The sequence below is a fragment of the Hypanus sabinus genome, chromosome 13, assembly GCF_030144855.1.
Source record: "Hypanus sabinus isolate sHypSab1 chromosome 13, sHypSab1.hap1, whole genome shotgun sequence".
In the NCBI taxonomy this organism is placed as follows: Eukaryota; Metazoa; Chordata; class Chondrichthyes; order Myliobatiformes; family Dasyatidae; genus Hypanus; species Hypanus sabinus.
In genome coordinates this window covers 48,873,010-48,900,996 of record NC_082718.1, presented here as the reverse complement: position 1 = coordinate 48,900,996, position 27,987 = coordinate 48,873,010, and the positions used below count along the sequence as shown (strand labels likewise).

General features: G+C 42.6%; 1 protein-coding gene across 1 annotated transcript in view; it reads right to left on the bottom strand.

The window, feature by feature from the left end:
- The window catches only part of cd9a (CD9 molecule a), a 56,296-nt gene extending 29,052 nt beyond the window's left edge, over nucleotides 1-27,244 (bottom strand). Inside the window, exon 1 of the mRNA XM_059987574.1 lies at nucleotides 26,833-27,244. Coding sequence (XP_059843557.1) covers nucleotides 26,833-26,895 — 63 coding nt within the window. The 5' untranslated portion in view covers nucleotides 26,896-27,244. The remainder of the gene's footprint in view (nucleotides 1-26,832) is intronic.
- Between the last annotated feature and the right edge of the window lie 743 nt (nucleotides 27,245-27,987).

Below are 27,987 nucleotides of genomic sequence, written 5' to 3'. Positions count from 1 at the left end.
ATTTGCTGCACTAACCCCATGTTTATCAACTTCAATGATATACCTACCCACCCGTCTGGAAAATACAGTCATTAAGCCCCCAGAGTCCATTGGAATACCAAATGATTCAGTACTCCCAGTTAAAAAAAAATCTTCCCATTTCAAATCTACAAGGCTAGCCAATACTTAGTCTAAGACACTGCTATGAAGAGGAACAACATGTGTTTAACATAAACACCACTCACTCTCCTGTCAGATTCCTTCCTCTCAAGCCCTTTATCTTTCCTACCCAACTGGCTTCACCCATCACTTTCTAGCTATCCTCCCTCTCCCCCCCCACCCCCCGCAACCTTTTTATTCTGGCATCCTTCCCCTTCCTTTCCAGTCCTGAAGAAAGGTCACAGCCTGACATATTGACTATCATTTCCATAGATGCTGCCTGACCTGCTGAGTTCCTCCAGCATCATGTGTGTCTGTTGCACTGGATTTCCAGCATCTGCAGAATCTCATATTTATGATCCACCACTCATTTTTTCCCCCAAATTTGAGAATTTAAGTTTAATCTTCACATGCGACAAACCCACCATCTCAGGCTTCAATTTGCTGAAACTTCTGATTATCAGTATCTCTTCACTCAGAGAGTCACGAGAATGTGGAATGAGCTATCAGCACAAGTAGTGCATGTGAACTCTATTTCAACGTTAGGGAAGTCTGGAGTGGTACTTCATTAGGAGGAGGTATGGAGAGCTGTGGTCCTGGTACAGGTTGATGGGAGTAAGCATGCTTTCAGCTGGACCAGATGGGCCCATTTCTGTGCTATACTTTCTATGACTCCATGACCATGACTCTCTGACTAAATCCTTTTGCACTTAAGGCCAACATACCATTTGCTTTCCTAATTGCCTGTGGATTCTGCATATTAATTTTCAATTCTGTATAAGAGCACCTAGATTCTCCTGAACATTGGTAGTGCCATTTCCAAGCCTCTCCTTGTGTTATGATCCTTTAGTGGATGGCCAGCTAAAATCTGTTCGGAAATTTTGCTTTGCTGTACCAATGCAAGAACAATAAAAAAATACTAAAGGATAATTAATTTCAAAAGAACACATTAGAATTTGTTCAAAAAACAGAACCTACAAAACTTAATTTTGTGGCTTTCATTTGACAATTTATTCCTTTTGCTACTTCAATCATGTCAGCTGACTCCTGGTTGCAAAAGAAAGAGCATTAAACTAAAGGAAAATTAGTATTGATTGTAACCAGGCCTTGAACATGTAATCAATTATGGGAATCCATAGTTCCAGTAACTCATTACACATTTACTTTAGACCCCAGCACACATGTGCAAACTGACTGAACCATTAAATGGGACCGTATGTAGTTTAGAGAGAAAAAGTACACACAGTTCTGTGTGGCAAATTATTTACAATATCAAGTTAATCATTAATTAATTTCCCCCTATAAAAACTGACTCTGAAAGCATACGACATTGTTTTTATCTTATCAAATGTTTCCTCCATTTCACATTGGAATTCCAGGACTATTTGATCTTGTGTTGTCCCATGTTAACAAAATGTCTGGCTGTTGTCCTATTCCAATATCCAACTACTCAGCAATGAAAGAAATTCACTCTGCTGTCCTAGATTTTCCCACTACATTTTATGTGACCTCAATGATTACAAAGCTGTGGAATCCTCCTCCCTTCTGTTACCCCCAAATTGCAGGAGAGTCCTTCTTAAAAAAGGATTTTGTACATGCTCTCAGTTCTTCCTGAGCAACATGCACAAAATACTGGAGGAACTCAGCAGGTCAAGCAGCATCTACAGAGAGAAATGGACAGTTGATGTTTCAGACCAAGACACTTCTTCAGGACTGGAAAAGGAAGCAGTAGACATTAGGGTGGAGTGGTGAGAAGGGGAAGGATAACTAGCTATAAGATAATATGTGACGCCAGGTAGGTGTAAAAGGTAAAGGTTTAGATAAGAATGAATCTGGTAGGAGAGGGGCGTGGACCATGGGAGAAAGGGAAGGAGGAGGGGCACCAGGTGGAAGTGAGAGGAGGAAGGAGGCCAGAGTGGGAAATAGAAGAGAGAAGGGGGAGCGGAAAAAAAGTGGAAAGAGAAATCGATGTTCATGCATCAAGTTGGAGGCTACCCATATGGAATACGAGGCGTTGCTCCTCAACACTGGGAATAGCCTCAAGGTGGCAAAAAAGGAGGACATGGTCCAAAATCTCAGAACATAGAATTAAAATGGTAGGCCACCAGAAAATTCTGCTATTGGCAAATGGAACGGAGGTAGTCAACAAAGCTGCCCTCAAATTTATGGCAGGTTTCACCAGCATAGAGGAGGCCACATCAGGAGCAATGAATATAATAGATGACCTCAACAGATTCACAGGTGAATTGTTACCTCACCTGAAAGGACTGTTTCGGGCCTTGAATGGAGGTGGCAAATGGGCAGGAGTAGCATTTCTGTCATTTGAAGTGGTACATGCCAGGAGGGAGATTAGTGGGGAGGGATGAAAGGACATTCAGTAATGGAGGGAACTATCCCCATTGAGAAAAAAGCAGGGAGTTCAAAGCCATCTTGATTGGGAATGGCATGGTACAGAACTGGACATCCATAGTGAAAATGAGATGATCAAGACCATGGAAGTTGTTGGGAAGATGGAGGGTACGTGAAGTGTCGTGAAGGTAGTTGAGAAGAAAACAAGCCAAGGATAGAGTGGAGGAATGCCGACACAGGTTCAACAGGGCAGGAGCAGGTAGAGACAGTGGGCAGTCAGGTTAGATAGGGTAGCAGTGGATGCAAGTTCTTTTTACTGAGGAAGAGGCAGAAAGCTTTAAGGCCTTCTTGATAGGGTTTCTGTTGAGAAAGAAATGGAGAACTTTAAGGCCTTTTCTTCTCAGTTTCTATGCACACACTTCATTCAATTTCAATCAAGTGGCAAGAAACTCTTCATAGAACATACAAATATAATTCACTGATTACTCACATAGTTATTGAGTAGTCCACTCTCGACTTTACAAGGTTCAAAATCATACACTTGTGTGCTCCGAAGTGTGTATACTACCGCAAAGCACACACATGCTCCAGTGCCAGAAGGTGAGCTGTACTTTAAGCCAAGGATCTAGCCATATCCCTTGACGCCTGACTGATCAAGAATCTATCAACTTCCACTTTAAACACTCCAACGGACTTGGCTTCAACCGCCGTCTGTGGCAGAGCATTCCACAGGTTCATCACTCTTTGGAGAGAAAAAAAATGCCTCCTTACTTTTTTTTGTACAAGAGTGGTGAATCCCTGGAATGCTGTGCTACAGGCGGCGGTGGAGGCAGGATTAACCTGTGAGAAGGACAATGGACCAAAGAGTCTAAAGCTCCAGGAAGGTGGACAGATGCAAGGCATGGCTGCCTTCAGTCTGGGAACTGGAATATTATTGTTTGCATAGTGTTATACAGATCAATTCATAGCACGGTGCACCAAGGTAGCACAAGGAAATATATTAACAGAATGGAGAATAACTAGTAAAAACAAACTTCTTTTAGCTCATCAAGATTGTCTAATGTGTTTTCTTTCTCACAGACAATGTTGCCTGTCCAGGAAAGAGGTGGCATCTTACCAACACTGTCTACATTGGAAACTGAGAGTCAATGTTACTAATGCAAATTACATGGAAAGAAAACAATGTTTCTGTGATATACAGTACTGTACAAAGTATTAGGCACATATCTATAGCTAGAGTGCAGTACAGTACTGCATTTGTCTATGTGGAGTGGGCAGCGAGCTTGTAAATCTGGTGGAAGCAAAGGACGTTGGGAATGGTGAGTGGAACGCCATGGGACAGGTGAAAGAAGGAGTGCCAGAGATGGTGAGTGATGTGGGTGCAGATACACTCAGTCTCTGTCACCTTCCCACAGTAGAGTCCAGTATCAGAATTACGTTTATCATCACGTTATGAAATTTATATTTTTATTGCAGCAGCGGAACAGTGTAATATGGAAACTACTACAGTACCTGCAAATGCCTTAGGTACTCTAGATATATATATATGAACCTGAGAAACTCTGACGATGTTGTAAATCCAAAGCAACACACACAAAGTGCTGGCAGTCAACATTTCTGGCCGAGACCTTTCTTCAGGACCAGAAAGAGGAAGATGCCAGAATATGGACGGGGGAGGGGTAGGGAAGGCGGACAGCAAGGTGGTGATAGGTGAAGCTAGATGGGTAGGAAAAGTAAATGGCAGGAGAGAAAAGAATCTGACAGAAGAGAATGGACCATGGGAAAACGGGAAGGAGGGGGAACAGGCAGGTGAGACAAGGTAGGAGGCCAGAGTGGGGAATAGAAGAAGAGGGGAGCTGGAGGAAATAAAAAGTTACCGGAAAGAGAAATTGATATTTACCGTCAGATTGGAGGCTAACCAGATGGAATGGAAGGTGTTGCTCCTCCACCCAGCGGGTGGCCTCATTATAGCACAAGAGGCAGTCCTGGACTGACATGTCAGAATGGGAATGAGATCAGAATTAAAATATTTGGCCACTAGGAAGCTTCACTTTTTGTAGGTGGAATGCTTAATGAAGCAGCCCGTCAATTTATGAGGGGTCTCACCAATGTAATGCACTGGACACAATAGACAACCCCAGCACATTCGCAGGTGAAGTGTTGTCTGGAAGGACTGTTTGGGACTCTGAGCATCTCTGATGTCCTGGAAAGGAAAGCCTCATCCTGGGAACAGATCCTTGGGTGATGAAGAAACATTTTTTTTTAAAAAAAACAGAAGACAGGGTGGGAATAAGTTTAGTCAAGTTAACTGTGGGAATCGGTAGCTTTATAAAATATACCAGTTGACAGTTTGTCTCCAGAGGTTGAGAAAGGGGAGGGAGGTGTCAGAAGAGGGCCAATGAAGTTAAGAGCAGGGTGGAAGTTGGGACCAAAGTTGATGAAATTCATGAGCTCAGCATGGGTGCATGAAGCAGCACCAATGCAGTCATCAGTGTCATGGAGGAAGAGATGGGGAGCATTACACAGAAGGCTCAGAACTTAAGACTGTTCTATGAAGCCAGTGAAAAAGGCAGGCATACACGTGGCCCATACAGGTGCCCACAGCTACCCCCGAGCCTGAAGAAAGTGGAAGGAGCCGAAGGAAAAATTGTTGAGGGTGAGGACTAGTTCTGCCAGGCAGAGGAGGGTGGTGGCAGAAAGGAACTATTTGGCTCTTTGATTGAGAAAGAAGCTGATAGCTTTAAGGCCTTCTTGATGGCAGATAGAAGTGTATAGGGACTGGAGTCCATAGTGAAACTTAGTCTGAACAAAGGAGGATAGAATGGAGGACACAATCATTGGGGCAGGAGCAGGCAGAGACAATGGGCCTACCCAGACAGTCCTTTCACACCAGACCTTTACACTTCCTACCCACCTGGCTTCACGTACCACCTTCCAGCTATCCTACCTTTTTAATTCTGTCATCTTCCCCCTTCCTTTCCAGTTCTGAAGTGTCTCTGCCTGAAACTTCGACTGTTTCCACAGATGGTGCCTGACCCGTTAAATTCATCCAGCATTTTGTGCATATTGCTATGTGTATGTGCCTAGGACTTTTGCACAGTACTGTACATGAGGTAATTTTATCTGGAAAAGTAGAACTAAGATTATTGTTCAGTAAATACTGTAGTAGAGGTTAGACGATTTAAGTGGGTTAAAGAAATATTTTCCAAAGAGTTCACACTGAAATAGTGAACATAGTGACTAGTGAACTTGCTGGCAAGGCTCACAACATATTGTAAATGGAATTTGGTTTATTATTGTCACATGTAATGAGATGGTGATAATAACTCTTTTGCATGCTAGCAATACAGATCATTCCAAGCAAAAGAGAGAAACAGAAATCTACAGCACATTACAGGCTTTTCGGCTTACAATGCTGCACCGACTGTGTAACCTACTCTAGAAACAGTCTCGAATTTTCCTACCGCAGAACCCTCTATTTTTCTAAGCTCCATGTACCTATCTAAACATCTCTTAAAAGTCCCTATTGTGTCCGCCTCTACCACCTTTGCTGGCAGTACATTCCATACACCCACCATTCTGTAAAAACTCACCACTGACATCTCCTTTGTACCCACTTCCAAGAACCTTAAAACTATGTCCCATCATGTTAGCCAGTTCAATCCTGGGAAAAAGCCTCTGACTATCCACACAATCAATGATTCTCATCATCTTGTACACCTCTATAAGGTCACCTCTCATCCTCTTGTCACTTCAAGGAGAAAAGGCCAAGTTCAATCAACCTATTCTCATAAGCCATGCTCTCCAATCCAGGCAACATCCTAGTAACCTTCTTCTGCACTGTCTCTCTATAGTATCCACATCCTTCCTGTAATGAGATGACCAGAACTGATCACAGTACTCCAAATGGAGTCTAACTAAGGTCTTGCATAGCAAGTGTAATTTTGTGTTATATTTACAGAAAAAGTGCAGTGTAGCTAAACAAATAAAGTGCAAAGGCCATGGTGCCATAGACAGAGATTAAGAGCTTATTTTCATCATAAGAGCAGGTCTACTCAAGAGTCTTATAATAATGGGATGGAAGCTCCTCCTGAGCTTGGTGGTTCAAGGATTGGTATTTTTCACCCAATGGAAGAGAGGTAGGGGAAAAGAGTAGAGAGAGTTAATGCATTGGGAGTGGTCTCTGATTACATCAGCTGCTTTCCCCAGGGTGGTGGTAGGGAGTTCCACAGATCAGAAGGGGTGCAAATTACTCTTTCAATAATCTTAATGAATTGGCCTTGCTAGCAAAGTCGAACCACTGCAACCCTCTGAGTGAAGGGGCTCTCTGTACTGCCGGGCAGGGAGAATAAATGGCATTGTCTTACTGATGAACTCATTGTATTATCTGTGGACTGTTTACACACCACCAGATCCTAGCTCTCAAAAGACAAATTGAAAATGAACAGAGCCACCAAGATTTTAAAGATTACAAAAACAAGCAAACTAAGAGGTTTTCCACAATGCAGTAACACTTTAGCAGCTGCATTTCAAAGTTTCCCAAGAAACATTACGTTTGATGAAACAGTCTTCAGTGATTGAGGAAACTGAAATTAATGCAGGAGCCAAGAGCATTATACTGTATTTTGCTATCAAATTTTTAAAAATTCAGTAAAATTCAAAAGCAACAGGTACTCCTCCTAGAAACTGCTTTTCCAATATGTACCAGTTCCAGTCCGATATGGTACAATTTTGCCTCCTTATAGCCAATGACATTATATAGATTTTGCAATCACCAGCTAAAGAACATGAAATTGATAGTATTTAAGTATCTGTAAATGTATTCCACATTACCATTGTTGAGGATCAGGGGTTAAGATAAAGGACTCTCAAAGGTTCATCGAGCACAACTTCCCATGTACAAATCCATGCTGACTCCTAATCAAACTCTGCCTATCCAAATGCACATTGATCCTGTCTCTCAAATTCCCTCCAATAGCTTTCCCACTGTTGATGTCAGGCCCTCAGGCCTGTAGTTCCCTGGCTTGACCTTACTGCCAATCTCAAACAACAGGATGCAAGGTATCCGCTAGCGTTTGGGACCTTTAACAGTAGCTAATGATGAAGCAAATAGCTCCACAATTTCCTTTCTAAAGTCGAAGGATGAACAAGGTAATTAGTAATTTATACACTTAATATGCTGAAAGTCTGCAAATACCTCCTCCCTACAACAGTCTCTAAAATATCACCTGTTTCCATTACCTATTGAGCAACCATGTTTATTCTCATTAAACACAGAGGAGAAATGATGTGTTCAAAATCCCCAGTAGTTTAAGACATAGAAGGCTCCAGTGATACCTGGAGGAACCTACTCACTCCTTAGCCACCCAATTATTCCTAAAACAGCTAAAAAAAAACTCCTTAATTGTACATGGCAGATCCATCTCATGCCCTCTCTCTGCCCTCCTGATTTACTTAAGACTATTGTATACCATGGGGGGAGTGGGGTGGGTGGAACAATCTACCAGGTAAAAATATCTGGCACCGAGGTTGACCCTGTGGCTGACAAGGGAAGGGGGTAGAAAAGGAGAGCTGTGAGATTGGGAATTCAATAGTTAAGCTGATCAGATGGGAGATTTTGTGAATATGAAAGTGATTCCTGGATGGTATGTTGCCTCCTAGGTGCCAAGGTCAGAGATGACTCAAACTGCATCCACAGCATTCATTAGTGGGAGGGTCAGCAGCCAGAAGTTATGGTACATATTGGTGCCAATGATATAGGTAGGAAAACTAATGAGGTCCTCAGGAGAGAACCTTCAAAGTAGGTAGGATTCTGTAAAGCAGGAACTGAGAATCAGAATGAGATAGCACAGGCATGTATACATTTAGCAAGTAGCACAAAGAGAGGATAAAATAAAAGTGTTCATGAGTCGGTTCATCGTCTGTTCAAAAACCTGATGCAAGTTGGCAAGAAGCTATTCCTAAAATGTTGAAAGCATCTTCGGGCTCCTGTACCTCTTCCCTGATGGTAGCAATGAGAAGAGAGCACATCTTGTGTGCTGAGGGTCCTTAATGATGGTCTCAAGAAGGGGCAATATCGCCATTTGAAGACATCCTCAATGCTGGGGAGGTTAGTGCCCATGGAGCTGGTTACATTTGCACCATTCTGCAGCTTCTTTTCTCATCCTCAGAATGCTCTCCACGGTCTTTTAGTGACATACCAAATTTCCTCAAACACCTAACAAAATATAGTGGCTGTCATTCGTTCTTTGTAATTGCATCGACATGTTGGGCAGAGAGGTTGACATCTAGGAACTTGAAAGTGCTCACCCTTTCCGCTGCTGATCCCTCAACTTCCTGAAGAGCACCACCTTACTGACACTGAGGGCAAGCTTGGTGTTGTGACACCACTCAACCAGCTGATGTATCTCACTCCTGTATGCCTCCTTGTCTCAGAGGGAGATTTTGCTAACACAGCTGTGTCATCTGCTAACTGATAGATGGTATTTGAGCTGTGCCCAGCTACACAGTCATGGTTGTAGAAACAGTAGAGCAGGCCTTGAGGTACACCAGAGAGGAGATGTTATTTCTAATTTGTAACAAATGTGATCTCCTGATAAGAAAGTCAAGGATCCAGTTGCAAGGGAGGTCCAGAGGTCAAGGTTTTGATACTTATCAATTAGTACTGAGCATATGATAGTGTTGAACACTGAGCTGTATAGTGTTGAACACTGAGCTGTAATCAACAAGAGGCAGCCTGATGTAGGTATTGCTGGTGTCTAGGTGGTTTAACAGTGCCAGAAAGAGAGGATATCATGAATCTACTAACTCAGCATGGGTATCAGTCATAAAAAGGAAGCAAGAAATTATTCTAGTTGGAGCATTCTATGGACCCTCCCCGCAGGATAAAAGAGACACTGAATTGCAGATTGATAGGTAGATTTTTAAAAGATGCATAAATAATAGGGCTGTTAACATGGGGGACCTCAACTTCTCTAATATTGATCAACACCTCCATAGTGGAAAAGGTTTAGATGGAGCAGAATTTGTTGGGCATGTCCTGACTCAATATGTATATAGATAGGCTGACGAAAGAGGCCATAATGGATCTGGTACGATGCAAAGAAACTGGTCAGGTGACAGATCTCTTAGCCAGTGAGCATTTCAGACCCAGTGATCACAACTCCCTGACCTTTGCCATAGCTTTCTAATAAGAACTGAAAGTATGGAGTATTTAACTTAGGGAGGGTGAACTATGATGTAAATAGCTAGGAACATGGGAGTGCAAATTGGGTGCAGGTGTACTCAGGGAAATGTGCAACAGGCATGTGGAGATTGTTCAGAGAGCACTTGCATGGGGTTTTTGACAGATTTGTCTGATTGGGGTAGGGAAAGGTGAAGGAACCACAGTTGACAAGAGGTATTGAACATCTAGTCAAGAGGAAGAAACAAACATTCTTAAGGCTTAGAAAGCAAGAATCAAACAGGGCCATGGAGGATTACACGTAGCTAAGAAGGAACTTAAGAATAGATTTAGGAGAGCTGGAAGGAGGCATGAGAAGACCTTGAAGAGTAGGTTTATGGAAAACCCCCAAGGCATTCAACAAGTATATAAGGAACAGGGGGAAGACTACAGTGAGGTTAGGATCAATCAGGGATAAAAGAGGCAACATACAGTATTGTGCAAAAGCTATATATAACTAGGGTGCCCAAGATGTTTGCATAGTACTGTATTTGTCAATGTGCAGCTGAGAACACGTTTGTAAATCTGGTGGGAGGAAAGGATGCTGGGAAGGCCCAGGGTGGGATGCCATGAGAGAGTGTTGGACAGGAGGCAGAAAAGGAGTGCCGGGGCAGAGGGTGGTACAAGCGTAGACACACCAGGCTTGGTCATTTGGTTCCGAACAATTTGTTTATTGATCATGTCATAATGTCTCTCTGGTGCTTCCCGATTCTTTCCTCCTCCTACCCATTTTCCCCAACCGTGATTCCTTTGTCCCTGCCCCCTTCACACTCTTGGTCCGCAATACAGACCCACATCAGAATCAGGCTTATCATCACTCATGTCATGAAATTTGCTTTTTTTTTTGCAACAGCAGTACAGTGGAATACACAAAATCACTAACAGTACTGTGCAGAAGTCTAAACAGCATACATAACTATATTCATATGTATACAACTTTTACATGTTTATAGACACAAAAAGATAAGAGAAGTCCTCAATGAATACCTTGCTTTAGTATTCAGCAGTGAAAGGAACCTTGATGAATGTGAGATCAGCGTAGAACAGGCTGATATACTGGAACATGTTGACATTTTAAAAGATGACGTACTGAAGCTTTCGAAAAACATTAGGGTAGTTAAGTCTCTGGGGCTAGACACTATATACCTCCGGTTACTACAAAAATTGAGGGAGGAGATTGTTGTACCTTTAGCAATAATTATTTTGTCCCTACTGGCCACAGGAGTAGTACAGTAAGATGAGAGGATGGGAAATAGTATTCTTTTGTTCAAGAAAGGCAATAGGGATAACCCTGGGAAATGTAAAACACACTGGTCTATATCAGTGGTGGGCAAACTTCTGGACAGGATTCACAAGCATTTGGAGAAGCCTAGTCTGACTAGAGACAATCAATATGGCTTTGCAAGGAGCATGCTTCATAGGCCTAATTGAAATCTTTGAGGAAGTGACAAAAACAGATGATGGCACAGCAGCGGATGCATATTGATTTTGATAAGACTTCTGACAAGGGTTCCCATGGTAGCTCATTCAGGAAGTCAAGAGAGATCAAGTTGGAAGATTAAATGAAATTTATTATCAAAGTCACTATATGTCACCATATACTATCTTGAGATTTTTTTTTCTTACAGGCATTCACAGTAGGATAAAGAAAGAAGATCCATTTAAATTTGGCTTTGTGGATTTAGAATTGACTTGCCCACAGAGGACAGAGAGTAGTAGTGGACCTGGAGGTTGGTGACCAGTGGTGGTCTAGAGGGATCTGTTCTGCAATCCCTGTTCTTTGTAATTCATACATATGACTTGGATGAAAAGTGGAAGTGGAAGTTTGCAGATGACTAAGTTGATGGTGTTATGGATTTTGTAGCAGGTTGTCATACATTACAATGGGATAATGATTGGCTGAAGAGCTGGGCTGTGAAATGGAAGATGGGAGTTCAATCTGGAGAAGTGTGAATTGATACACTTTGGAAGGTTGAATTCAAAGGCAGAGGACAGGGTCAGTGTGGAGGGAGGATCTGGGGTCCATGCCCATGGACCGCTCAAAGTTGCAGCACAAGTTGATACAGTTAAGGAGTACAGTGTCTTGGCCTTTATTAGGTCAGGGTTCAAGAGCTATAAGGTAATGCTGCTGTTCTAAAAAAAACTCCGGTTAGACCACACAGAGAATTCTGTTCCGTTCTGGTCACCTCATTATAGGAAGGACACAGAATCTTTAAAGAGGGTACACAGGAGATTTAACAAGAATACTGTCTGGATTAGAAAACATGTCTTATCTAGATTGGCTGAGTGAGCTCAGGCTTTTCACTTTGGAGTGTAGGAAAATAAGAGGTGTACAAGATAGTCAGAGGCATGGATAGAGTGGACAGCCAGAGATTTTTATCTTGGGGCATGCAGTCTGAAAATCCTTTAGGAATGGATGCTAGGACCTTGTTATTCATTCTATTTTGTAAATGATTTTGATGCGAAGGCAGAAGGCTTCAGTAGGCCTGTGGATAATATGAAGTTAGGAGGGTTTTTGATAGTGAAGAAGGCTACCATAGATTATAGGGGGAAATCAATTAGTTAAGGATGTGGACCAATAAAAGGCAAATGGATTTCAGTGCAGGTAACTGATTTTGAAAAGTCAAATCAGTACAGGGCTTGTACTATGAATGGTAGGGCACTAGGGAATACAATGCAAGAGGAGGAGCTGGAAACACAAGTGCACAGTTTACTGAGAGCTGCACTAGTAGACAGTGTGGTGAAAAAAGTGGCCTCCATCGGTCAGGATGTTCAGGAGCTGGGACGTTTTGTTGCAGTTCTACAAGTCACTGGTGAAGCTGCACTTGGGAGTACTAGGTACCTCTGCTTGGTAACTCTGTTATAGCCAAGCAGTTAAACCAAAAACAGTGCAGAAAAGATTCATGAGGATGTTGACAGGACTAGAGGCCCCGAGTTATAGGGAGAGGTTAACCAAGCTAGGTCTGTATTACTTGGAGCAGAAGATAACCTTATAGAGGTTTAGGAAGTCATGAGGGACATAAATAAGTTGGACAACAGCAGTTTTTTTCCTTAGAATCGGAGAGTTAAAAAACTAAGGGACAGAGATTCAGAGTGAGAGTCAGATTGACAACAAGTTGTAAGAGTGGGCTCCCTCTCTCCAAGCCTCTGACTCTCACTACAGGAGACCCTCAGGGCTGTGTACTGAGTCCCCTCCTTTACTCCCTGTATACCACCACCCCATATCCAATCTGCTAATTAAGTTTGCCGATGACACTACATTGATTGGCCTCATCTCAAACAGTAACGAGGTGGCTTACAGGGAAGAAGTCCTCTCTCTAACACAGTGGTGTCAAGAAAATAACCTCTCCCTCAGTGTCACAAAAACAAAGGAACTGGTTGTGGTTTACAGGAGGAATGGAGATGGGCTAACCCCTACTGACATTAATTAATCTGGGGTTGAGAGGGTAAATAGCTTCAAGTTCCTTAGCATCTACATCACCGAGGACCTCACGTGGTCTGTACACACCAACTATGTGGTGAAAAAGGCAAAACAGCACTTCTTTCACCTCAGATGGTTGAGGAAGCTTGGTATGGGCCCCCAAATCCTAATAACTTTCTACAGGGGCACAACTCAGAGCATCCTGATTGGCTGCATCACTGCCTGGTATGGGAACTGTACCTCCCTTAATCACAGGACTCTGCAGGGACAGCCCAGTACTTGTGAACTTCCCATGATTCAGGACATTTACAAAGACAGGTTTGTAAAAAGGGCCCGTAGGATCATTGGGGACCCAAGCCATCCCAACCACAATCTATTCCAGCTGCCACCATCCGGGAAGCAGTACCATAGCATAAAAGCCAGGACCAACAGGCTCCGGAACAGCTTCTTCCACCAGGCCATCAGACTGATGAACTCACGCTGATTTGCGTGTACTCTGTATTACATTGACTGTTCTATTTATTATAAATTACTATGATTGCACATTTAGATGGAGACGTAATGTTACCCCTCTTGTATGTGAAGGTTGGAAGAAATAAACTCAATTCAATTCAATAAAAAAATGGACCCGAGCGGCAACATTTTCATGAGGGTACCTGGACTGAACTTCCAAGGGAAGTAGTTCAGTACAGAGTAATGGCATCATTTAGGATACAGAGGCAGGGGCTTAGAGGGATATGTATTTGAACATAGTAAGTTGGTATCATGGGTAGGTTTCATTGTTGGCATGGACTCAGTGAGCCAAAGACCTTGTATTCATGTGGTATTGCTCTATAATTTGCATCTGCAGTAAAAACTACAAGATTATAGAGAATGAGTATGCTAGAATATGTAGTAAAACAAAACTGCTGTAAGAACTCAGGTCAGGTGGCATCTGTGGAAGCAGAGGGATAGTTGACATTTCAGGTTGAGATGCTATCTCATGCCTGAGAGGGTCATGAGAAGACAGCCAGTGCATGCAGTAGTAAGGAAAGAGTAGACAGAGCCAGGAATGGAACCAGGTTGGGGGAGGTGAACCAAGGTGAAAAGGGATGTGAATGATGGACAGTTTGAACAAGTGTAATGTTTATGTAATGGCTGAGGAGGGAGGGGCACAGATGATAAAGGTGGACAAGCTGGGTAAAGGGAAGGAGGTGCAACACTCGTCTCTTTACTTACTTCCCCGCTATCATATAATGAACTACACAGCTCTTCAAAGTGAGGCAATTGTATGTACTCTGGTTGATTGTATCGGGTTCTCACGATTTTGTCTCCTCTACATTGAGGAAACCAAGTGCAGACTAGGCACCTGCACTCGGAGCCAACTTGAGGTTCCAGTTACATACAACTTCCATTAGCCTTTCCACTCCCACACTGGCCTGTGCAGCCTTGGCCTTCTTCACCGTCATTGTGGGGCGAAGCACAAACTGGGACAGTATCACCTTGTCCTTTGGGTGCTCAACAATCCAATACCATGATCAAGGAGTTATCCAATTTCATGCAAACCAGCTTCCTTGGTGTACCTTTCCCACTCAGTGTCTTTTCCTTTTGTAGCTTTTCTATCTGTACCCCTTCTTATTACCTAGACCAGGGGACCTCAACCTGGGCTTCACCTTTTCTATGCCTTCTCCCCCACCTGCTCAATATCCCTCATTTTACTCGTTCTAGCTATCACTTATCAGTCTGCCTCAGCCCTCCCCCTCAATTCTAAATCTGGCCACCTTCCCTCTACTCTCCCAGTCCTGGTGTAGGGTCTGGACTGAAATGATGACCACACCTTTACAGATGCTGCTTGATCCACCAAGTTCATCCCGAAGTTTACTTTCTATTGCAGTTTTCACTCTTAGTTTCCTACTCAATTCTGCTTCTTTAACCTTACCATACTATGCACAATTTATGGGCAGGAAACTCAAGGTCTGTCAGCAATAGTTTGTACAAATACTGTAAACAACTTTGGTAACTCCTGACCCAACTATACAGAAATCATTAAGAATTAGCATCTGGCTCATCATGTGTTATTTGTCATGTTTGCTTTCCACTCTCTGGGATCCCATTTCCCACAATCCCTTTAAACTTACTTGGCTTACTGGAAAATTACAAGCTGTGTAACCATCAAAAAAACTGAATTAAAAGTATGCTAGGGAATTAATAGAAATAACATCCAGTACTCTTGAAAATCCAGTAAAATCTGTGTGCGCAGCATTATTGAAGTTTTATTACATGTTGTTAATCATATTTTAATTAATAAATCATCAGATCAATCCAGGTTCATTGTCATAGAGCACCACAGCACAGAAAGAGGTTGTCTGGCTCATTTAGTCTGTGCCAAACTATGATTCTGCCTAGCTTCACCAACCCACAGCTGGATTCCAGCCCTCCATACTCTCCCCCCCCCCATCCACATACTTATCCAAACTTCTCTTAAATATTGCATTCTAGTTGTAGTTACACCCAAGACTCAGTGGCAGAAGCCTAAATTTATCCTATCTATTGTGTACTTCTAGCAAATCACCCCTCACTCTTCTACACTCTAGGGAATACAATCCTAACCTAGTCAATATTTCCCTATAACTCAGACCTACAAGTCCTGGCAACATCCTTATGTACTTTCTCTGTTCTCTTTCAATCTTATGGATGTCTCTCTTGTAGGTAGGTGACCAGAACTGCACACAATGCTCCAAACTAGGCCTCACCAATATCATACAGCTTCAATATCTAGGCTCCTCCATGCAGAACTCTGCCAAAGTCAATGTAGAGAGCCCATCTCCACTGTCTCTCCTTCATTAAACTTCCTGGTAACCTCCTCAAACAAACTCAAAGTCTAGCCACAACCTGCCATACACAAAGCCATGTCCACTATCCCTATCCAGTTACTGTCTATGTAAATACTTCTATACCCTACTTCTTAGAATACCTTTCAATAATTTACATACTACTAATATGGGCCTCACCAGCCAATAGCTTTGCAGTTTATTCTTACAGCCTTCTTTTTAAAAACAGAATATTAACCATCTTCCCGCAACTCAACTATGGTTTTAAATACCTCTGCCAGTGACCCTACAACATCTACACTAGCCTCCCACAAGGTCCAAGGGGACAGTTTGTCAATCCCTGGGGACTCTTCCCCCTAATCTGCCTCAAAATGTCAGGCACCTCCTCTTTTCTAAACTGGATATTGTCCATGACCTCACTGTTGTTTTGCATTAGTTCTATAGATTGTATTTGTCTCCACAGTAAATACAGATGCTTTTCAACTTTCTACCTAACTCCCCAATAATCTCTCTTCAGGACCTCATCCCTTTTCCAATCCATGTCATTGCACTAATATCTACTTGGACCTCTGGCTGTTCACCCACCAGCTTTAAAACGCTGCAGACTCGATTTGAGACAACCCTGATCCTAGCACTTTGGAGGCGACATATCATCTGGGAATACCATTCTCATCCACATAATCTCCTGTCTGTTCCCCTCACCAATGAATCCCCTACCACTACTGCTCACCTCCTTCCCCCCCGCCTTCCCTTCTGGATTACAGAAATTTCTTCAGAGCCATTTTGTTTCATCATTTTTCCTGCATGTCATCTTCAATTTGTGTTTTTTAAAAATCTTTTAGGATGACATTTAATTCTGCATGTTCTGAATTAGGAATTTCACAGATGTTTCGGTAGTGCCTACAGCGAGTGGGTAGTGTGAACATAAAAGCAAGAGTCGAAACTTGATAGTCAAGTTATTTTCATACAAACAGTAAAAATAAAACTAGTTTTGTAGCTTCCAGAGAAAAGTAGGACAAGGGGGACAGATCAATACTAATGCATTGGTACAGGACAGGATATTCTGTGGTGCATTAATCAACGACAATTTGAATAAAGTTGATTGACCCAAAACACTGGAGCAGATCTCATGCTAGAGTTAGGTGGCTGACTATATTCTCGCCCCAGTCCCTGTCAGCATGGAGCCAATGTTTTTGGTGCCCAGCTTCCAGCACACGAGGGGCCAGAGCAGGCTCCCTTCTGACACCGTGCGCAGAACTGTGCTGACAGGGCAATGCCAGGGCTTCTTGCAATCAACCCCACTTGTCAAACCTGCCAATTAAATCTGTGCAAATCTCTTTATCTGGTGCTGAGTGTGAATACTGAAAAAATTAAATTCTAAAACAGCAAGAGAAAATATAAAATAGTGGTGCAACTGGTGGAGTTACTGCCAAATGGCTGCTCCATTGATTCAGATCTGATTTTAGCCTAAATTAACACACATACAATGCTGGAAGAACTCAGCAGGTCAGGCAGTATCTATGGACGAAAACAAACAGTTCATTTTTTGGTCTAGGGTTAATGATAGGAGTCAGTAGGAAAAAATAAAGGCGTGAAATGCAAATGAGACCTGATTCACGGAACAGAAACAGAAATGATTAAAGTTCAGTTCCTCAGGCTTGGGTTGGAACAGTGGAGCCCATTTTGGGAACCTTTGTCTAGGTCACAGGAGTTTAGAGTGAGAGGAGAATGTGGAACTAAAGCAGGCATGGGTAAACTGCGGCCCGTTAAGCTTTTTAATCCGGCCCGCAGAACTTGATGAAATTATATTAATAAACCTTGTTAACGTTTTTTCCCCGCAATTCTGGCGTTTTCCCAATAGATGACGCACTCTATATACATTTGTGGTGACCCATTTCCTGGCACATCCGAACCGGCTCACAATTAGCCAGCGTTCCGGCTAAGGGAGATAGCCTGCGGGGATTTGCGAGCACAGAGCTTTGGAGCCTCTGCGCCATGGGGTGCAGGTTGAGAGAGGCTTAAAAGTGAGGCTGGGGATTTCGAATAAAGTTTTTTTCTTCGACTGCAGTTACCGACTCCGTGTCGTAATTTTAGCGCAGCATGTAGCACACCGCTACACATTGAACTTTGTTGAGGTGCAGCGTATTACTCCACATTTGCGCTTTACTCTTTGTTCGGCTCGACCTATTTGTGTGAACAGGCATTCAGCGTCATGAACATCAACAAAGCCAGCCACAGATCCAAGTTAACTGACCAACACGTCAGATCCATCCTGAGAATCGCCACAACAAAACTAAATCCAGACTTTGATGCGCTGGCTAAAAAGGGAGATCAGCAACACTGTTCCCACTGAAATTAAAAATAAGTTTCTTCGTTGTGTTATGTAAAAAATGCATTTGAAAATATTTTTTTCAATAAGCCTTACATGTTACATGTCATTTCTGTTAAGTGATGGACATGAGTAGTGTGCAGGTGCACGTACGTTCTCAAAATAAAAAATGTGCTCCAGATCAAATAATGGGCTCCGCATACTGGCGCGCTCTCACTGTTCTGTCATTGTGCGGGTCGTTGTTGAGTTTTGGCACAGGGGACAATTGAGTAAGAAGGAGCAGGACAAGTAGACCTGCATCTCCTACCGTTTTTGAAATAAAGACAGTCAGGAGGAGAGTGATGATGATAATATCTTGAAGGATAACAGAATTTTCAGTGCTTTAAAATAATAACTGTTACTATTAAAAAAGCTGTATTTTATTCATTTAATTTTCAGTGTTTTAAAAGTCATTTCAATAAATAGCTAAATACCATGGGACTTCAAAGACAGATATTTTGTTGTAATGCATTTGTTCATTTTCAATTGAAATTAAAGCACATGTTTTCTACATATCCCATGATATTTTATTTTCTCTTATGAGGTGTATTACCAAAACACTCCGTCCATCTGCTCCTGGTCCGGCCCCGCTGTCAAATTTTAGAACCCTTTGTGGCCCTCAAGTCAAAAAGTTTGCCCACCCCTGAACTAAAGTATTAGGCAACTGGAAAACAAGACTGATCATGTGTTCCTTTTGGCAGTTGCCCAATCTGTCACTGTTCTGATGAAGGTCCCTAAGTTGAAATTTTGACCATTTCTCTTCCTGAGCTTGACTTGCTGAGTATTTATAGCATTCGTTTTATTTTCACCCAGTCTGTGTTTAGATTTTTTTTTGATACCGGCAAGATACCTAGGGCACCAAATGCAATACACGATCTTGAATGGATATTTTGGTGCTTTACCTGGATGGACCATTAGATTCCTGGATGGAAGAGCTGAGATAAAAGGGAAGGTGTTACATCTCCTCCAGTTGCAAGGAAAAGTGACATATAAAAGGATCGGTAGCGTGATTGGTAGAGATAGAAAATTGAACCAAACTGCTGAGGAAGTGAATATGCATCCAACGGTAGAATCACAATGAACAAACTGGAATTCAAAGGACAATCCATTGAATATGGAGGATGGTAGGATGGAATCTTTGCTCTGCCTTGGAGAAGGGAACGAGAACAGCTATGCAGAAATATAGAAAACAATGTTGAAAGATCTACCAACAATGGCACAGGGAAAGTTATTAACATGTAAGAACTTGACCAGGCAACACTCAGTTTCAGTCTCATTACTTTCACTTCTTCTCAATCTGGCTTGTGCTTTTGTTCTAAACTATTTCAATAAAGACCACACACATTTGAGGAAAAACATCTCATCTTCTGTGAGGATCCAATACAGAATTCCATATTTTCAAATTATCAGCTCGTGCTTCAGAACTAACCAACTCTCATAAAAAGGCCTTTCACATTAATTCAGTTTATTTTTTCCTCAGAGGTTCCCTGAACTGTTGGAAATTTCCAGCATTCCTTGTTTTGCTTCCAATTTTCCAGCAGCTACTCTACATCTCAGTTTAACTCCTGTCATTCATCTGGGAACAAAACAACTCCAACAACAGTGTCACACCCATCTCCACCCTAAAGCAGACATTCCCTTTGTTTTCTCCAATACAGATATTTCTTCCTTCACTTATTTTGATGAAGCATCACTGACCTGGAGAACATTAACCATTCTGTTCTCCACAAACCCTTCCTGATCTTCTATTTCCAATAAAATCAAAACAGAGCACTGGGAACTTTTTTTTTGCTGCAGCAGCTAATTTCTCCCATTGCTTTCAATGCCATTTTATACTTGTCCCAGATAAACTCAACAGAAGAGCAGCAGGCAAAATTTCTGAGCCCGAGGGCTGGGAAACCCGAGGGGTCTGCCTTACCTACCTAGAGGCAATGCAAAAGTCATACAGCTGAGGAAATCTGCACTGCTGGGTAGCGGCTGCACCAACTTGCAGAGACCAATCTCACTACCAAGTAAAAAGAAAACAACCACAGCATGTAGCAGAAAAGGCTTCATTTCTGGACTGGCACAACCAACCATCCAGCTAGCTTACTCTAAATGGAAACCAAACATACAAGTGTACAGCACTGACAACAGGGCATGAGACAAGGCCTTTAGTCCACCACATCCATACTGATCATGACTCCGATCTAAATGCTAAGAGGCATAGATCGAGTGATTAGCCACAGACAATTTCCTGTCAAAGGCTGCTACAAGGGGGGATTGCTTTAAGGTGATTGAAGACATGTACAAATACTGGAGGCATATCAGAGGCAAGGTGTTCTTTTTACACAGAGAGTCTTTCTGGTTTAAGATGGCACTGGTGAAACACAGTGACAACTTGCAGGCAGCAAACAGAACTACTAACTACTCTTTTTCTGGAAAACAATCACCACAATCAATAGACTGTATCTTTTCTTTCGGAGCTGAGCCTGTATGACCCGCCACTGTTGCAGTATGAACTGAAGTCTTGAAAGTGCAGGGCGGTTCCGAGCACGGAATGAGAACAAATGCTAACAAAACCAATGTTTGGTCATTGCAGCACTGGACCTGATGCTGATCCGAAATGGCAGAAGTGAGGCGAATTGAGGTAGAGACGAGGCAGTAGGGCCCAGGCTTGAGTACAAAGAACAAGCTGATGTTTGACCCATTCAAGCTCCTGGCCAGACTGGAAGGTTCACGTGAGGGCCAAACTGAGGTGATGGGTCCCAGGCCCAAGCGCAAGGTTAAACGGCAGGGCTCGGGTGTGAGAACAAGGAACGGCGGCTGTTTGGCCAATTCAAGCAACAGGCCAGATTGAATGGGTGAGGATACTGGGGCCAGAGGTGAGGGTCGGACCGGTGTTCAGCTCGCTGCTCATGAGGTTTACTCATCTGTGTCAACCTGAAATTATTAACCTGCTCAGTTCAAGAAAAACACCAGAGACACGAAATTACCTCTGAAACAGTTTTTATTCAGAGAGGAGTTCGCAGCCCCATGCACTTCGGGCGTAAGGTAGCCAACTTCCAATTTGTCGGTTTACAAAGGTCAGACTTATACCCAAAAGCAGGGTCCTACATTCGCAAATATGGTTACTGATTCAAATTCATCAATTGATTGGCTATTGCACAGCTAAGCATGCAAAATATTCTGAATAAGCATAGACGCAAGCATAATACTTGGAATGGGTATGGACACAAGCAAAACACTCGAGAAAGGTATATCGCTCAAAATACTTTGCAGAACACATTGTCTTGAGGTCGCAAGGTTCCTCTTCTTTGTAGTTGCCACACATTGTCCGGAATCTTATTTTAGCTACCTCTTCCCAGCTCTATTACACTTCCCCAATGACGTAACCTTTCTCTGATCCTGTCTACAAATTTTGCTGCACTTACCCCTTGCCCACCCCTTCTACACGTACCCCTTACCCTCTTCACATTCTCACCTGTGCTGAACTGAGGCTGTGGTCTATAATTGATGGGCTTCTGGCCTGGCTGTGACTGGCTTCGTGGCTGTGGACTTACTTTCATGAACTTTAGTTCTAAATGTTACTTTTTATTGTTTGCATGACTTGTTCTTTTTTGCACATTGGGCACTTAACCATTTAAAAAAAAAAGGGTTTTACCAGGTTTCTTTGTTTTGTGGCTGCCCGTAAGGAGATGATTCTCAAGGTTACATACAGCACACATACTTTGATAATAAGAGTATTTGAACTTTGTGTAGAATGTGCTGCCAGGGGTGGTGGTTGAGGCCCTTTAGGAACATTTAAGAGACCTTTAGATAAGCACATGGATACTAGAAAAATGAAGGGCTACTGCATGCAAAAGGGCTAGACTGACCTTGGAGTAGGTTGAAAGGCCAGCATAATATCATGGGCTGAAGGGCCTGTACTGTGCTGTACTGTTCTATGCTCTATGTTTTCAAATTAATCTCATCTACGTGCACATGGAGTGTATTCCTCTAGTCCCCATGTCGACAGTGCTTCGCCCTATAGATGCTGCCTGGCCTGCTGCGTTCCACCAGCATTTTGTGAGGACAGTGTTAACACTACAAGCTTTACTTTTATTGAAAAGGAACCTTTATGGTTCGTTTGAGTTACCTCCAGAAAATACAAGACAAAATAATTCTAGCCCAGCTGTACTAGAGAAAATTGCACACCCTCACAATTAAAAACACATCAACAGGTATTTCACTGTGGACTCAGATGAATTGCTGCATAATATAAACAGTTTATAATATATTATGTTTAAAACAAGTATAGTGAAGTAATTTATTCAGTAATCTTCCCCCATCCAAAAACATTTCCTCATGGACTGAAGTTCATTCCTATAACTGGGAGATATTTTGGGTTTGGTTTGTAAGGTCTGCCAATGAAGCAAGTGCAACCAGAGGCTGGAATTGGCTTGGCAGGCAGATGGCAACAAGGCCCTGAACTAGAACACTTCAGTTTTATGGCCCATTGTGGTAGAAACCTGGTAATGAAAAATCTATGACACTGAAATTAAGATAGGGTCTTAATGGCTAACCATTAATCCATTGTTTTTCAGAGGGATCCCAAGACAGGAATGAAGAAAATAAACTTAGTTGATGTATCTTTAAGAGAGTGAGAGTGCTACAGAAACCTAAGGCAAGAATTCCTGAGAAGACCAGTGAGTGCGAGGCACTGCTGCCAATGGGGAGGTGGGGAGGGCTGGAAGATGCACACTGATGGAACACAATTCTCGGCAGCTGCAGAATTGCAAGCAGCAGCATTTTTAACACATTAATGGAAAATCAGGAAGTTGAGTATGGATGGATCTGAACTAATGCATCAGTAAACAGAAGAGCGGCAGAACTTGGTGTGGTTTACAGTGAGAGTGGTCGGTTAGGATGATACTGGACAATTCATTCATACTCTTAATAACAGACTGAAGAGTTCAGCAGAAGCAAAGTCTTACAGCACAGAAAGTGGCTCTTCAGCCCATTAAGTCTATACTGTACTGACCATCCAGCAAACATTCATGCTCACCTTGCTTTATTCCCCCGTTCCAACTTCCCTTTCCCCCTCTATTTCCTCTAACTCCGCAAGTTCTCCCACTCACCTACGCACCAAAGACTAATTACAGTAGCCATTTAATCCAAAAACCCACATGGCTGAAGAGGTCAAATGTAACGGGTTATGAGATGAGTTACACCTCCACTCAAGGAGAACCAACATCCTTCAGGGCATGTTTGCTAGAGCTGTTCAGGGAGTCTGAACTAGCTTGGCAAGGGAATGGGTATCAGAGTAATAGATCAGAGGATAAAGCAGTTAGTGGAACAACTGATGCAATCTGTAGAGAGACTGTGAGGAAGGACTGGCATTGGAAAGGGCATAATTGCAGTCAGTAGGGTTGAAATGTGTCTATTTTAAAGTGAGAAATATCAGAAACAAGGGTGATGAACTTGGAGCATGAGGCAGTTGTCAACAAAGTTGTGATCAGAATATTATTGCAGTTGTAGTCAACTATACTGTGGTCAGTATATTGTGGACATTGTGGCCATTACAGAGTCTTGACTATTCCAAAGCAGGAATGGCTACTAAAAGTCCAGGGTTTACATGTTTCAGAAGGGACAGGAAGGGAGGCAAGAGGTGGGGGAGTGGTATTGGAATTCACAGCTGAAGAAAGGGAGGACGTTGCAGAGGAATTATCCACTGACTGTGTGGGTAGAAGTCAGGAAAAGGAAGTGAGCAATCATTCTATTGGGAAAATTCTACAGTCTTCGTGAGAGAAACATAAACTGAAGAGTAGAATGGGAGGCAGATTTTAGAAAGATACAAGAATAATAGGGTTGTTATCACAGTTGACTTCAACGTCTCCAATGCTGAGTGGCTCCTCCTTAGTGCAAAAGATTTCACGGCAGTGGAATCTGTTAGGTGTGTCCAGGAAGGATTATTCATACAATATGTAGACAGGCTGACTGGAGGATAGGCCTTACTGGAATTGGTACTAAATAAAGAAGTTGGTCAAGTGACTTATCTCTCAGTGGGTAAGCACCTCACAGACAGTTGATCACAACTTTCTGACCTTTACCATACCCTTGGAGAGGGTTAGGAGTAGACAGTCAGGAGAAGTATTTAATTGGAAAGGAAGAATTCTAATAATATTAGGCAAGAACTTGAGAGCATAAGTTAGGAATAGATGCAATGGAAATGCACAACGGAAATATGGAAGCTGTTTAGGGAGAACTGCATGGGATTCTAAATAGGTTTGTCCCATCGATGCAGGGAAAGATGGTAGGATGACAGAACCATGGTCGACAAGAGATACAGGAAGAGTGTAGAGGAGATTTACTAGAATGTTGACCATGTCTTATGAGGATAGGTTGAGTGAGCTAAGGCTTTCCTCTTGGTAGGGGAGGATAAGAAGCAACTTGATAGAGGTGTACACATTGATAGAGACAATAGCCTACACCATCTGAAGGAAGAAATGAGAGGCCTCAATTTTATGGTTACTGAAGGGAAGTATGGGGGGGGGGCTGTTCAAAGTATTTTTTTAAATCACATTGGGTAGTAGGTGTAAGGAATACACTGTCAAGAGTCATGGCAGAGGCAGATAAACAGGAGATATTTAAGGAATTCTTCGACATTAATAAAAGAGAAATAGAGGGCTATGTGGGAGGGAAAATTTAGATTGATCTTGGAGTAGGTTAAAATGTATTATGAACACTGCATTTTGAACTGTAGGGCCTGCACTGTTCTACGATCTACAGTATTGTGCTAAAATCTTAGGCACATCTATATGCACAGTACTATACTTGTCAACATGGAATGGAGAGCAAGTTTGTAAATCTGGCAGGAGCAAAGGATAAATGAAATGCTGAGAGCGGAGTGCAATTGGGGGGCGGGGTTGTTGGACAGGTGGCAGGTTAGGAGTGCTGAGGGAGGAGGTGCCAGAATTGCAGACGCACCCATCCCTGAGGCAACAGACAAGGTAATTTGATTCCAAACAATTGGTTTATTGATTATTACAGAATGCCTCTCTGGGGCTTCCCACTCTCTCCACTCTCCCTTACCCTTACCCTTTCCCTGCCCCCTTCCCATTGTCAGTCCTCAATCAGAATCAGGTTTATCACTCACATATGTCATGGTTTGTTTTTGAAGCAGTACAGTGCAATACATAAAATTACTACAGTACTGTGCAAAAGTCTTTGGATATATATACATACATGTGAATATATATGTATATAAACACACATACATACACACACACATTCTTATTTAAAAAATGAAATTAAGCTGGTGGTGGGGGGAAGAAGTTGACTTCAGCAGCATAAGAGATGTAGTAGAAGCAGACTGGGAGCTTAGACTTGCAGTTAAAGGGACAGTTAATACTGAGGGAGGGGGCTAAAATGGCAAGAACAGGGAACCTTGGATTGACCAAGACTTGATCGGGGAGAAAAAGGGAATGATGGCAGATACAGGCAACTGGGATTGAGGAAGCCTTGAAGGAGAGGAAGAAATTAAAAGGGAAGGGGGGGGGGTCACAAAGTATAAGGGGTCATGAAAGACATTTTAATGACAATTAGACAGGTAGATTAAGTACTTTCAAAGAGGATTAGTCTATTTAGGTAATGACTGTTGAACAATTCTGACTCTTGAACTCTATTACATGACCTTCTCCTTGGTGAGTACAGATGCAAAGTATTCATTTAGGACCTGGTCTGCAACTCTTGACAAGTTTATTACCCCAACGGTAATAAAACTTAAATGCGACAGGACCAGAATCGGCAGCATGATCCAGCCAAGGTTTGCATAATATGCCCTAAGTTTGCTTTCTTCAATGGAAGAGTGAAATTAGATTACAGATATTTGTAATTAACATGTCAATGATTAAACAGCATGCTTATTGCTTAAAATCACAGCGGCAGAAATTTGCAAGCACACCAGTTAAGATATTAAGAACCAAGAGTTATCAACTTCATACCCGTATGGCACCTCTAGACAAAATCAACAATAATGGCTAGGCTTAGTCAAGAACTTGCAAATCAAAGAACTAATAATCATTTTTCAGAACATCCCTGCACAACCAACCAGATTCTTACATGTAAAAACAGGTATTTCCTCATTTTTTAAACTGTTGAAGGCAGCTATTTTTTTTACCCACTTCAAGTACACCTGAAGATCACAGGCCACCCGGTCATAAACTCCACCTTACAGGCAGAGAGCCACGAGGCGGAGCTGTTTCAGATATTTTTTTCCCTAATATCTTCCCCAAAGGATACTTTCAAAAAAGGAGAGGCGCTCCATGAAAATTTTACATCTATCTGAAAGGATTACACATCCAGTTTACTTTATTTTAAATCCGATTTAAAATTCCAGAGGTTTAAGTTCAACAGTTTCGAATAACCCCAGCGGCAGAGTAAAATCTTTTAATGATTGAACTTTAAATCCAAGGCAAACAACTCTTTTATTTTCCAGACAAGCCACCACAACAACAACAACAAAATTCTAACGTTTAAGGCACACGCAAATCCCAGCACTTACCCAGAACAAGAAATTAAAGCCGAACAGCAGGTACTTAACGCACTTCATTCCACCTTGCACCATTTTTGCTGCCGGAAAAGTAGAGACTTTTTTCGGAGGTTTTCAGAGTCCCGGCTGCGAATACAAGGGTCGATCAGTCAGTCCCAGCGCTGCTCTCCGCCGATGCCGCGAGTGGAAGAATGTGCGCAGGCGCGCAGAGCGACCTCGCCCTTTCCGAGACTATTTACAGGTGCAGCGAAGGCTGGGCCGGGCCGGGGCGATGCTGCCTTCGCCTCTCCCTCTCTCCGAAATGGAAACTTGGTCTCGGTCTGTTTAGCCGGCCAGTTTCCATGGAGATGCAGTTCTTATTTTTGGTTCTCAGACACTCTGCGAGGGCTGACTGGGCGATCTGCAAGGGTTGCCATGTTATGTGCGGCGGTGGTAGAAAAAGGAACCACGCACGCAGAGTCGCAGCGGGGGGAAATTGTCACATCGAGTACGTTGGTAGTACGTGTATCCACTAAATAAAAACGAGGGTACCCTCGTATCCCAATCAGACCTCTCCACTTTCTCCATAGATAAGTGGGCGTATACTTTTATTTACTTTAACCACTTTTTCTAAATATAGGTTATTGTGCGAGGGAATGGTAATCTCATTTCTTCCCCCACTTTTTAATAGGAAATGCGTCTAGTTCAATGCAGTATGTGTTAAATACGTGTTAAATATTTGCCCATGTTGACTAAATTAAATTGCTAGACACAAGTCAGAATCGATGAAGGGTCTCGGCCCGATATTTATTCATTCCCATAGATGCTGCCTGACCTGCTGAGTTTCTCCAACACTTTGAGTGTCTCTCTAAATTACTGGAGGTACTGGGTGCATATTGGCCAGACGGGACGTGCGGTGGAAACTTGCACCAAGGAGCACATGAGGTGTGTCCGTTTGGGTTTCCTGGAGAAATCGGCGGTAGGAGAGCATGGCATACACACTGGCCACGGGATTCACATCACCCCAATGGGTCCGCCTAATAGAGGAAGCCTTTGAACTAAAACTAGATTTTACAAAGACGAAGGTCTCGGTGGACGTAAGAATTGGAATTTCATTGTAAACAAGGTGGGAGAGCGGAAACCTGATTGGTTAGAATTCATCCAATCAGGAGGGACAGACTACGGGGT